Here is a 14,251-nt window from a genome sequence, read left to right as displayed (position 1 = left end):
ATACTTATATATTATTGCAGCTTATATGATGCAACATTCAATTTGAAGAATAACTACTAAACTTGATTATGAAAATCAATCTGATTGACTGGTTAATCATGATTTTACTTTTGTGTAGCCTGAATTTTGTCAGAATGTTTACCAAAATTACACTTCAGAAATGATACGTTATGCTCATCGTGTGCTGTATTTCAAAATCTCAAAGATGGATACAAACATAGTTTTATATGATTTTCCCATATTATAGAACAATTGTAAACCTCTACACCAAGTGGTTTGGCAGGATGTCTATGCCCCAGTGTTATCTAAAGACGATATTTATATAAACAGTTGCGGAAATATTTGTTGTCGTTGGAAATGAATAACGGTACTAATGAAGTCTGTGAAAGTGTCATTGTGAGAGGTAGATTGTAAGTACGGAAAATATGCAGATTAATTGAACACTTTCTTTAGAAATAAAGCACATAAAATGAATGAGACGTATCAGTGCGACATGAATACTTGAATGAACATCCGTCGTCAGGTCATTAACAAATGCCCTTTGAGTGTGTCGTCTGTACTAGGTCAAGGTAAGACGTCAAAAACCTATTGCCAATCCGTCAGCCCTTGGATCCGATCCACACCAATATATACATTCAGCTTTTCGCTGAGCGGAGTTGTCAGACTGGTCCCAAAAATTGCCAACAGCGATGGCTTGTCCTTTCCCGAAAAGAGTTCGGTCTGCAGCAACTAATGGACCCCGCACTGAATGACCTTTATCAACCAAGCCTTCGACAGCCTCGGTAGGTATCCCGTCCTCCACAGATACGTAGCTCTCATCGTACCTACAGATCATAAATAGTAAGAAATAACAATTAACGACACTTTTAATTTCATTTCATTTTTCTTTGTCATATCCTGTTAAAGCTGCTTGACTTAAAGAGAGATACATTTATAGCATTGCCCCACCCTACCTACAGACAATCTGTATTCAAGTTTCATCGCTCATGACGAACCCGTTATGTTCACTCCAAACTGTAGACAATCTGTATTCAAGTTTAACTGCTCATGACGAACCCGTTATGTTCACTCCAAACTGTAGACAATCTGTATTCAAGTTTAACAGCTCATGACGAACCCGTTATGTTCACTCCAAACTGTAGACAATCTGTATTCAAATTTAACTGCTCATGACGAACCCGTTATGTTTACTCCAACCTAGAGACAATCTGTATTCAAGTTTTACAGATCATGACGAACCCGTTATGTTCACTCTAAACTGTAGACAATCTGTATTCAAATTTAACTGCTCATGACGAACCCGTTATGTTCACTCCAAACTGTAGACAATCTATATTCAAGTTTTACAGCTGATGACGAACCCGTTATGTTCACTCCAAACTGTAGACAATCTGTATTCAAGTTTAACTGCTCATGACGAACCCGTTATGTTTACTCCAACCTACAGACAATCTGTATTCAAGTTTTACAGCTCATGACGAACCCGTTATGTTCACTCCAAACTGTAGACAATCTGTATTCAAATTTAACTGCTCATGACGAACCCGTTATGTTTACTCCAACCTAGAGACAATCTGTATTCAAGTTTTACAGCTCATGACGAACCCGTTATGTTCACTCCAAACTGTAGACAATCTGTATTCAAGTTTAACTGCTCATGACGAACCCGTTATGTTCACTCCAAACTGTAGACAATCTGTATTCAAGTTTTACAGCTCATGACGAACCCGTTATGTTCACTCCAAACTGTAGACAATCTGTATTCAAATTTAACTGCTCATGACGAACCCGTTATGTTTACTCCAACCTAGAGACAATCTGTATTCAAGTTTTACAGCTCATGACGAACCCGTTATGTTCACTCCAAACTGTAGACAATCTGTATTCAAATTTAACTGCTCATGACGAACCCGTTATGTTCACTCCAAACTGTAGACAATCTGTATTCAAATTTAACTGCTCATGACGAACCCGTTATGTTCACTCCAAACTGTAGACAATCTGTATTCAAGTTTAACTGCTCATGACGAACCCGTTATGTTCACTCCAAACTGTAGACAATCTGTATTCAAGTTTAACTGCTCATGACGAACCCGTTATGTTCACTCCAAACTGTAGACAATCTGTATTCAAGTTTAACTGCTCATGACGAACCCGTTATGTTCACTCCAAACTGTAGACAATCTGTATTCAAGTTTAACTGCTCATGACGAACCCGTTATGTTCACTCCAAACTGTAGACAATCTGTATTCAAGTTTAACTGCTCATGACGAACCCGTTATGTTCACTCCAAACTGTAGACAATCTGTATTCAAGTTTAACTGCTCATGACGAACCCGTTATGTTCACTCCAAACTGTAGACAATCTGTATTCAAGTTTAACTGCTCATGACGAACCCGTTATGTTCACTCCAAACTGTAGACAATCTGTATTCAAGTTTAACTGCTCATGACGAACCCGTTATGTTTACTCCAACCTACAGACAATCTGTATTCAAGTTTTACAGCTCATGACGAACCCGTTATGTTCACTCCAAACTGTAGACAATCTGTATTCAAATTTAACTGCTCATGACGAACCCGTTATGTTCACTCCAAACTGTAGACAATCTGTATTCAAGTTTAACTGCTCATGACGAACCCGTTATGTTCACTCCAAACTGTAGACAATCTGTATTCAAGTTTAACTGCTCATGACGAACCCGTTATGTTCACTCCAAACTGTAGACAATCTGTATTCAAGTTTAACTGCTCATGACGAACCCGTTATGTTCACTCCAAACTGTAGACAATCTGTATTCAAGTTTAACTGCTCATGACGAACCCGTTATGTTCACTCCAAACTGTAGACAATCTGTATTCAAGTTTAACTGCTCATGACGAACCCGTTATGTTCACTCCAAACTGTAGACAATCTGTATTCAAGTTTAACTGCTCATGACGAACCCGTTATGTTTACTCCAACCTACAGACAATCTGTATTCAAGTTTTACAGCTCATGACGAACCCGTTATGTTCACTCTAAACTGTAGACAATCTGTATTCAAATTTAACTGCTCATGACGAACCCGTTATGTTCACTCCAAACTGTAGACAATCTGTATTCAAGTTTAACTGCTCATGACGAACCCGTTATGTTCACTCCAAACTCTTGAGGTACATGAGGAAAAAAGCATCAAGAAAATACCGACATGGAGACAAACTCATAATTCTAATTCGAATTCCTTACAACTATCGCAAAATATGAACAAAGAAAGATTTACACGGAGACGGAAGCCAGAACCAAGCTACAATTTACAATATATCAACTTCTTTTACTTTCCGCATGTCTTACTCTTCCCATATGTTTGAAATAACATCACAATCGATCGACAACAAAATGGTTTTTATGGTCGCTTTGACATATATGCTAACACGTGGTTGGCATAGTATACGACACGTGCAGACTTTAATTTGAAAGATTATGTGATATGGCTTAAAAGCGTAACAATTTAACACACGTTCTTGGTGGGAAGTAAAATGTAGAACAGATCACCAGAGACTTTGAATCGCTTTTGTTTGAATGCTAGGTTTTGTCTAATAAAATTAAGGATTAACGGTATTTCGTACGTAAGGACTTTAATTCAATTACATTCCAATACTATCGAACGGAAAATAACAAGAAATAACGACATGTCAACATTATCATAATCCAAACCCAAATTCAACATACACGGAAACTCCTAAAAAAACAATGATAATAAGACCAGGTGCTCCAGAAGAATACGTTTCTTCTGTTTCATCGACGAAGAATTATTTACCGCGCTTTTTACACCTTCAGATCCACTGCCAATCGGAGCAATATATGAGAATATATTATCATAGTGAAGAAGGCGTGGAATTACATTTGTCACTAAACATGTTTTATTCGGTTGTATCCAACCCAAATCTGTCCATCCGAGCGATAAACCAAATATATATTGATCATGATATTTATATATCTATGATAATAACAGATGGTTCTAGTATTCTGGAAACCATAACAACAGAAATATATAAGAATATTTATGTTATAAAAACGACCAAGAAAATACTGCTATGTCAACAAAATCTTAATGCAAACTCAAAATCAATTAAACAGAAACAAACATGTACTAACAGAAATATTTAAGCGGGAAACCCTGTACAAGCACAGAAAGAAAAGGTCCAGTGGCTCCAGAATTGAAAGCGTCTTATGTTTCATCTAAGATACATTCAGTAACACTGTAAAGGCTTTAGGTAGGGACATTTTCCCGTACCGCTATCGTAAAAAGAGGTTTCTGTCATAGTACTATGAATATATAACGTGTCTTTTCAAAAGCGCGTGCGCTTAAAATCAAAATTGATTACATCAAGACTCATGTTACAAAGAAAATGTTTAACCTGACGTTGAACTTACCCATATCCTCCGCCAATGCAAATTCGTGGTTGGTCTAAAGCCTGCTGTGGATTCATCCCAAATTCCAGCATGTTAAGTAACACCTGTACATGGCCTTGAGGTTGCATGTAACCTCCCATTACACCGTAACTCATCACCAAATCTCCTGTAAGGGTAGATAACTCGTTCTCATTGATCCAATACATCAAGGTCATACATATTTAGATGTAGAAATGGTTCCCATAGGTAAATTACCGGAGAAAATAGTAATTACACTATAAAAGATAGATTTCACTTTATCTGTTTCCATCACAATAAAAGTTAAGACAATACTAACCCAAGTACCATGAGGATAACATCTCACTGTTATTAACCGTTACATATTTGCTTCAGTTATAACTTCAGTTGCAAACAAGTTGGCGTGATAGCAGCCATTTTGCAGCGCATCTCAATGTTTAACTCACTACCGTGTTACAATACTGGGTTAGGCTAGAATAGTGGTGAGAGAACATCACTCTTTAACGTAATTTTCTGCGGAGTTAGCATCATCAAATGAGATACAAGTTATTGGTAGTAATAAATGCACAAAATGAGAATGTGTCATTAAGTGCAGTTTCCGGAATTTCATTTGATTTTTATTAGAAAGGATATTCAAGTCATCAAAAGAGTGTGATAGTAATGTTTCCGGTCATATTTGTGCTCTTACTAATGACGTGGAGGTTGGTAAAGATTTCTCCCTTTAAAAATAAAAGAAGAGCAAAGCCAGTAACATGATAATATCAAGTTCTGTATTATACACCAAACCATACCGGAGGTCACAATTATATCTAGATTAAACAATCCCGAATATGAAAACATAAACATACGTCCTACGTTACACACATTTATATGTCTTTTTATGTTATGGACATTTTATCAAGGTTCTTCAACTCATTGTGTGCCTGCATGTGGGTTATGCTAATACTTGGTGTTTAAAATATTCCGATATATATACCGCGACAGTAGTTGATGAATTCGCGTTACAATAGTGGGTGTTACACAGGCGTTATAATAAACATCAAATTATTCCCCACATATGTACTTTTAATCTCTAATTATATACGTTTTGCCATATTCAAAACACGAGTTGCATGTATATGATAAAGAATATAAATGATTGGGCAAGGGCTACTTTATATATCCTCTCCGATTTTAACACAGTAAATATTTTACTAGCCTGAATTGATTGCTGAGAAAACGAGGTAAGACTAGTTGTATGTAAACCATTTAACGCCGCATCAATTCAACAACGATCAGTTGACGAAAGCTGAAACACGCTACATTTCTGTAGTAAACAAAACATTACAAAAATCAAGATGATAAACTATCGATTTGGTTGCAGTAACATTTACGTCGTTTATTTAAGTAAAAACTTTCAGCTGTAGTCGAATAAACGCTCTTTAGTTTTCAGGTTGATTAAGAAATGGTAATCCTGCTGCTAGTTTCCCAATTACATCACCGAACGTGGATTCTTTAGCCTAATGAGTGATAAACAACACATTCATACACGTAAACATATTTCGCAGTTTTGTTATTAAGTGATTTTCCCTTTTGATCAAGATTTATGAGATAATTGGTCGTACGTAACACATTGAAGACAATTCATGTCGGCATATGTTTGTTTGTTGTGTGTATGTAAACTGCTATTGCTGAAGAGCTGTACTCGGCATGTCATTGCTGAAGAGCTGTACTCGGCATGTCATTGCTGAAGAGCTGTACTCGGCATGTCCTTGCTGAAGATCTGTACTCGGCATGTCATTGCTGAAGAGCTGTACTCGGCATGTCATTGCTGAAGATCTGTACTCGGCATGTCCTTGCTGAAGAGCTGTACTCGGCATGTCATTGCTGAAGATCTGTACTCGGCATGTCCTTGCTGAAGAGCTGTACTCGGCATGTCATTGCTGAAGAGCAGTACTCGGCATGTCATTGCTGAAGATCTGTACTCGGCATGTCATTGCTGAAGAGCTGTACTCGACATGTTGATACGTGTGATTACTTCATTCCTGGTCTGATGTAAAATGTTATCGATCGATACACATAGAGCGGACATAGAAATGATTGGTGAAACACGACAACAGCACAAATACAAAAATAAAGATTAACCGATATCTGCAAATAAAAAAAACAAAAATTACTCATGTTATTACCATCCAAATTCAAGGACAGACAACTCATGCATGTATCAAGATATGCGTGTTATACCTGTGTTGGAATCAGTCACCATTGCCGGGATAATGGTGTGGTACGGACGTTTACCAGGTGCGATCACATTCGGATGTACAGTGTCCAATGAAAACCCACTGCCACGGTTCTACAACACCAAAATGTGTACGATATGGAGTACACGAAGAAACAATACAATATTTATTTAGAACTTGACCTCTATATGAAACATAGGTACATAGGTATGAGTGTTAGTACCTATATAAGCTTACTAATACAACACACCAATATCGCGATAGAGATAAGTGATGCAGATTGAGAAGATGATACCACATGATACATAGAGGGTATTTAATAGTGTCTTCAGTAATAACAAATATATCTCACAAATGTGTCTAATATCTTAGTATATTTCACCAATCCGCAGCATGAGTTTAAGATACAAAAATATTAGACGAACGAGTGAATTTTTTTATCGTTACTGAAGACACTATTAGATATTCTATTTATTACATTTTCACAAGTAAAGTTGCCAAATCACTGGCATGTTTAGAACTGATATAAAACGAGGAAGCTGACTAGGCTTTTCTTGGACTCTACTCACTCATTATAACTTATTATAATATAGTCCGTTTTCTAAAAAAAATTATCATTAAAAATATGCAAACACAAAAATGAAATTCAATGTAAATCTATTTTCATATTCACATAGAAAACATTTACTAATCCTTGACACTAAAAGAGAATATTTCCAGTAAAACGTTCAGAGATTTTGACCTGTAACAAGTTACTACGCGGCTGAAAATAGAGTGAAAACCTACAGTTGTCGCTATTGATGACACGAATCCCCTTGAAACGTGTTAGCTTCACATTCAAGACGTTCGGTTAGGGATTGGATTTGATCTCTGACAAGATTATTTGTGTTGCATCGTTTGCTGACTTTCACGGAAATGGACATTTACCATGCAATTGAAAGTCTTCTCACAAGTAAACAAACTCTTCATATTCCTGGCTTTGTTTTTTTTTTTAATGTTTTTCGAGTTTTTTTTTTTTTTTTTTTTTTAATTTTTATGGGGTTTTTTTGTACCGGGCTTTGTGATTTGTCAATTTGATCAGATGATTTCTGTTCTCTCTTTACCTTGGCGTACGTCTGCAAATGTCTGTTTTTTATAATACTGGAAAATAGCATTATAAAAAGTGCTAATTTTTCCTAGTAAAAAATAACACTTTTATCAATGAGATATTTTTCTAAAATTCACTGGGAAAGAATGTAAGAAAGAAGAAAAACAAATACTACAGTTCATGATAAGTTATACTATACAAAAACTGATATACAATATACTGTAATAGGTTTGAATGAGAATATCACATAACAAATGGCATATGTAATTGGGATACTGATGGGACAGACACCGAGTCTAAAGTCATAGATTGAGTCCATGACAGGGAAAATAATCAAATTTCAAAGTTTTAAACTACCCAGTAGGAATACTTGTAAGACTGACTGTACAGTACACCTCACCTGTAAAGTAAACCCGCACCCCTCAGGAACGATGGCCGATCCGAACCCCATGAAATTACTGTTGATGAAAGAGCACGCATTGCCTTCGGAATCTGCTGTAGTAAAGTATACAGTGTCGGGGCCGATATTTAAGTCACCCTTCTGTACGTTCTTCATAGCCCTTCGATAAAAAATACCAACATGTCAGAACATAATCTTAGTTTAAACCTAAGAAAGATTTACATGGAGACTTCTGAAAATCCGCACAAGGAGAATAAAACCAAGCGTTCCGGAAGAATACCTGTCTTTTGCTTCATCTTAGTGAATCCGAGCACGTAATGTCCGAACCATGCCATAATTTATATTTTATTATATATCTTATATATCTATTTGCTAAAACGAATTTTAACATACAATTTGTTTTTGTCTTTTGTACAGTCATCGAGATCACAGGTAGTAGACTCATACATTCGAATGGCTGGGTACATGATATACACACAAACATGATGTACTAAATTTATCGGATTTATGAAAACGACAAAATTAATATAATTATGTAGATGATGCATCTGCCCATCTAGATTATGACTTTTGATCACTTTGTGTTTTTGAGGCTTAAAATTTTAAGCCCTTTGCACCACTGAGGAGTCATAAAGGACGAAACAGCTATATGTTGCAACATCACTTACGAGTCGTAAAGGACGAAACAGGTGTATGGTGGCTGTGTGGCTCTACTGTATCTTACTCTAAATTGAAATTGTGTGTCTGTAATATCTTCTAGACAGGATATAAGTTATCTTTACTCCTCATACAAATATCAAAGCATAAATACCGTACTAGACACAATTAATCGCCAATAAGTAACCATTAACAAGATCAAATTTTATGTAGCACTAACTAACTACATATGTAAATACCCTACCTGTTGTTTGTTACGAGTTGTCTTCTCTTTGTTGCGTACTCTTTAGACAATAACGTAGATAGCGGTACATCAACTTTGGTAGGATCAGCACAGTACCAAGTTGTATCCGAAAATCCCAGTTTTAACGCTTCAATCACAAGATGAAGGTACTCTGCAGAATTGGCACCAAGTTCTGAAAACAAACAGTAATTCACTACAGAGATTGAGGCAAATGATAGCCTGGTAGTTTCTGAAGAAGGATCATATTAGAATCTTGATGAATTTTGAAAAAAAGAAAAATTTATATATTACGTTTTAGATCGTAAGTCTCCAAGACGTTGAGAGCGATCAGAGCCGCCATGCCATGGCCATTAGGAGGAATTTCCCATAAACGATATCCCCGGTAGTCAGTGCTGATTGGATCTTCGAATGTCGTCACGTGATTCTGTAAATCGTCAGCTGTCATGACACCACCAAACTTCTCAACAGCAGCGACAATGGCTTTTGCTATCCTCCCTTCATAAAAGCCCTTTTTACCATGAGTACCTAATTCCTGAGGAAGTCCAACCATATGTTAACTTGAATATCTTGAAAAATGTTATAAAAAAAGAAAACAGACATCTTATATCAAGTCTTACGAAAAAGAAGGAAATAAAGGACATGATATGAACAAAAGGTTTACAAAAAGACTCTTGAAAAAGTATAAGGGGAGTAAGACCAGATGCCCCGGAATAGCAAGCGTCTTCTACTTCAGCGACGGCATCCATCATTTTAATATTTTCAACACACAAATTTGTTACATACAAACAAGCGTGGAAGTCATTTTGCTATGTCCGGCTGGTCATTTACTTATTAAAAAATGTAGTTTAATTCATAATGTAAGGAATTATTTTAAAGATAGCAACAGCAGGTTTGCACATGCATGTATAGTATGTGCCAGTATTGAGATACATTACCCTGAACGTCTGAGCGAGGTAAGGTAGTCGTATCACTTCTCCGTACGTCGGAGCCCGACCATTAACAAGTAAGTCACGGCCATGATCATTCTTAGGAGTAAGTAAGGATTCGGCGCCTACAATACAGTAATATGACACTAACATGTTTCCTAGGTCTACATTCCACAATCTCCAATATCGCCTTCTACTTCTGTAATGACATATCGCAAAGACATGGATTTTGGCGGAAACACAGCTTTGGGTTTGTAATAGGTTTGATCTATTTGTTTTGGTGACATAAGCCTTGTCCGACAAATAGGAACAAAGATATTGTTTGTGTCTGAATATCTTGATGTACGACGTTTGGTGACATGTCTACTTGACAAGGGATTCCTTATATAACTTTCTTGATATAAAATTGGCTATAAACAGACCGCGTGAGGAAAGACAGGTAGACAGGAAACGTCTTGTTTTACTTCATTTACAAAGCAGAAATTGTATTGTGTGCTATTAATAAAATACAATTTTGTTTCCTATTTAAGTCAGTAAAAATAACAAGCAGTCGAAGAAATGAAGAAATGTCTTTTATAAATAAATCCTCCTGAAACAAGCATTATTCACACCGCTGCTCTCCACACGGCCGACAGCACGTTTATCTTTCCTTAGGTGTCCAATAAAACTCGGAATCGTTATCACAGTGACAAGCTAGAATATCATGCTGTTGCTTCTAACTTGTGATTTATTATGTAGTGGTTCAGTCATCCAAGTGATGGAAATGTAAGCACATTTGGATATTTCTTCCTCTAGGGGAACTTCACACCTACCAGTGTACACTAATAGAACTGTCACCTAAAATTCTCCGAACACAATACAACGCTGTAGATAATTATTGATAAAGTGTTTTCTGGGGGACAAGGGACAGGACACTAGCACTCGATCTACAATCTATCTGGGGTAATGTCTTAACTTCGGATGGCAAAATAAGGCAAATGTCAATGGGGGCCCATTATATGGGGAAAATGTTAACGTGTAGTTTTATTTATTCTTCAGATGTAAAACTTCAAACATCATTAATGTTGTAACATTAAAAAAACAAAGAGGCGTTTTTTTTTTTTTTTTTGTTTTTTTTTTTTTTTTTTTTTTTTTGTTGGTTTTTTTTTTTTTTTTTTTTTGGGGGGGGGAGGGGGGGTTATTTTGTTTCTTTGTTTTTGTTTTTTTCGGTTTTTTATTTTTTTGTTTTTTTTTTTTTTTGAGAATCGTTTTCCCGTTCTCATTTAACATATAATGAACGCACTATCTTTTTTTGTTTTAGATTGAACAACTCCCAGCTTTTTAGAGATTTTCAAAGCCAGTTTTTATCGTACTGGTAAGATGGAGGTAAAATAGCTTGTAAACGTTGTATACGTGTAGTACCAGATATGTTCAATGTTCTACCTTTGTTCCACAGCAGAGCCGTAATCTGTTGGACGGGGTAACCATTTTCTGCCAGGTCCACTGCGGGCTGTAGTATCTGTGTCAAACTCAACTGAAAGACAAACAGACTAATTTGAAGTCCTGAATTTCGACAACATTATGCGTTGAGATGTATATCTATTACATTTCTCACATCATTTCGTTTGAGATATTATGTAAATTATGCCGACATAAGCCTTAAGATTTTATATTCAACCCCTTAACAGCATAAGGAAAGTATGGCGAGGTCTTTTTTACCTTTCCACTTCCGAATCGGTCGACCGTGTCAACCCATGCTGCTGCTGCACCAGGAACCGTGACCGCGTGACCGTGTTGCACAGGGAAAGGACTAGAAGAGCTGAATCCTTGTTTGTGAAGAAGGTCAAGGGTCAGCGCAGCAGGAGCTCTGCCACTAAACAAATTCAATCATTTTTAAAGTTTCAGCAGTTACAGAAAACAGTTAAAAACTAGTTTTAATAAAATATCACATTAGTCAACAAACAATTCCAGACCCGAACTCCTGACATTTTGTATATTAAGACTCCTGACATTTTGTATATTAAGACTCCTGACATTTTGTATATTAAGACGAGTGACATTTTGTATATTAAGACTCCTGACATTTTGTATATTAAGACGAGTTCGTTTTGTATATTAAGACGAGTGACATTTTGTATATTAAGACGAGTTCGTTTTGTATATTAAGACTCCTGACATTTTGTATATTAAGACTCCTGACATTTTGTATATTAAGACGAGTGACATTTTGTATATTAAGACGAGTGACATTTTGTATATTAAGACGAGTGACATTTTGTATATTAAGACGAGTTCGTTTTGTATATTAAGACGAGTTCGTTTTGGCCATGATTTCTATGATTTTCCGTTATGATACATAACTCTAGGTTGAAAGATCCGACGAGGACCATGTGGGAGCGCAATCATCAGTTACATAATACTTACCTGCCATTAACAGCTTTTACTTGTTTACTTTTGGCGTCGTAGAAGAGACAGAAGGCGTCGCCACCGATACCTGTGGAACACGGCTCTGTCACATTGAGGACTGCTGCCATGGCAACCGCTGCGTCGGCAGCATTTCCTCCTGCTTTCAGAATATCTGTGGAGGAAGTGACATCATGAAGTTCCAACAAAATTTGTCTTGATCTTTCCATTCAATGAAATGCCTCTGCACATACGCAAATTCACTAATGTATACAGTCATTGCTATTTCAAACAAATAAAATACCATTCTTATAGTTTCCCCCGACAATAATCACAATGTTCATCAATAAGACATTTCGATAGAGCCTGTTTGTTTTGTCGATTTGTTAAAAGGAGAAATGTATTATGAAGAGTGGGTCCCGAGAATAATTGGACATAAGAACCATCTTATAGTGTCATTCACCTAGACATCGACAAAGAAACTGTGTTACATCTATCAATGTACCTGGACGACAGGTAGGAGGAGCAGCGAGCGTGAGAGTCGCTCTAGTGTTTTATTGGGAAATATTGACAGCTCCACTAAACTTTACTTCTTACTTGATAGTTGAAACATATTAATGAATTTGGTCAATAAAAATGGCTAATATCTAACTTATTTTAAACAACAATCATTAAACAGATAAAGTGAATTTATATAGATTAGTTGTGTCGCGCGGATGTGACCCGCAGTGTGTCTTTATAAAGAAGGGAAATCTCTGGAGAAACCCAAAGGTTGGACAGAGGAGTGCTTATCGCTGGTCATTCCGGAAGGAGACCTCTCCGACCAATGGGAGGTTACTCTAACTTCATGACATAAAAAATCGTAAACATGAACGTATGTACGTACAATGATATGGATGTCATTATGTGTACTTAAGTAAAAAGCATGTCTATGATAGATTTTGGTATTAATTTACATTTGTAAGTGTTTAAAAAATTAAAACCAACAGACCCGGTAGTGTAGGGATGGCTAGGTGTATTTAAATGAAAAAAAAAAACAGTAATAAAAACGTCAGCAGCAATTAGTAGCCCGTCGCTTTAAGCAGACGATTTTTCTGCCTGGGACAGTACCCACTTCACCACGGCCGCTTACACGATACTACGCCGTACACTTTAAAAGGAACACTGAAACACATGCGTCTGCATATCTAACATACACATTTGTGCGTTTTTAATGTACATGTACGGTATTTGTCAGCGTTACTTTGTTACATCTGACATGTCATCACCGAGACTGGATACTTTACTTTGTTCTACTTACCTGTCCCCACCTGACTGGCCAATGGCTGACTACTAGCCACACAGCCATTACAGCACACGACAGCTGACCGCCGAGAGTTATACTGCAAGTCCGACATCTTTCTCGCACGTGACCTTTAGCCTAACGTCTTACAATGATAACGTGAGATATATCAACATGTACCGACACATGTGTGACAACACCGTGGCACACATTCCCGGGTAGTTACTGAGTTATTTCCAACTGTTCATATTTAAAGTTTTTCACATCACTACACACAGGCTATGTATGTATCGGTATGTATATATATAGGAAATGTCACATGATTTCTCTACGTAAGGTGACATATTTCATTGTTGTCATATCTATACATCGCACCATCAACTTATATGACTGAAGTTTACATTCTATTTCTGTTTTGAATCCAACGTAAAAAGTAGATAGTTAAATAGAGAACTATGATATAAAGTAGACACATTGTCACCTCGTGTAAAATTAACTGTGAGAACGTGGTATAAGTTTAAATTTCACCCTGATAATTCTATCATATTAGTTAATGTATTATAACCATACAAGGAATGCCTGGTGGATATATATTGATGTAAGACGGTATTGGTAACCTGTTTTAACATTAAACACTGT

General features: G+C 36.6%; 1 protein-coding gene across 1 annotated transcript; it reads right to left on the bottom strand.

Moving 5' to 3' along the window:
* Positions 1–577: 577 nt before the first annotated feature.
* LOC132557294 (glutathione hydrolase-like YwrD proenzyme) lies at positions 578–13,727 on the bottom strand. Its single transcript, XM_060221781.1, has 11 exons — positions 13,631–13,727; positions 12,352–12,505; positions 11,647–11,800; positions 11,371–11,461; positions 9,958–10,073; positions 9,314–9,554; positions 9,023–9,194; positions 8,122–8,281; positions 6,639–6,747; positions 4,419–4,563; positions 578–824 (listed from the first exon to the last, which is right to left on the bottom strand). Exons 1-11 carry the CDS (start codon positions 13,725–13,727, stop codon positions 578–580), a joined length of 1,686 nt encoding a protein of 561 aa, XP_060077764.1.
* Between the last annotated feature and the right edge of the window lie 524 nt (positions 13,728–14,251).

The sequence above is a fragment of the Ylistrum balloti genome, unplaced genomic scaffold (assembly GCF_031769215.1).
Source record: "Ylistrum balloti isolate Yb309-2 unplaced genomic scaffold, AGI_CSIRO_Ybal_v1 Utg370656, whole genome shotgun sequence".
NCBI lineage: Eukaryota > Metazoa > Mollusca > Bivalvia > Pectinida > Pectinidae > Ylistrum > Ylistrum balloti.
The sequence above is the reverse complement of the archived record's forward strand: the minus strand, read 5'-3'. Positions and strand labels throughout refer to the sequence as shown.

Bases quoted from the DNA above. Each gene is read 5' to 3' on its own strand.
- LOC132557294 (XM_060221781.1), bottom strand. From the start codon at position 13,727: ATGTCGGACTTGCAGTATAACTCTCGGCGGTCAGCTGTCGTGTGCTGT. The intron at 11,801-12,351 runs GTAAGTATTATG...GAATTTGTTTAG, and splicing joins GTAAAAGCTGTTAATGGCAG to TGGCAGAGCTCCTGCTGCGC. The intron at 9,195-9,313 runs GTAATATATAAA...GTTTGTTTTCAG, and splicing joins GGAGACTTACGATCTAAAAC to AACTTGGTGCCAATTCTGCA.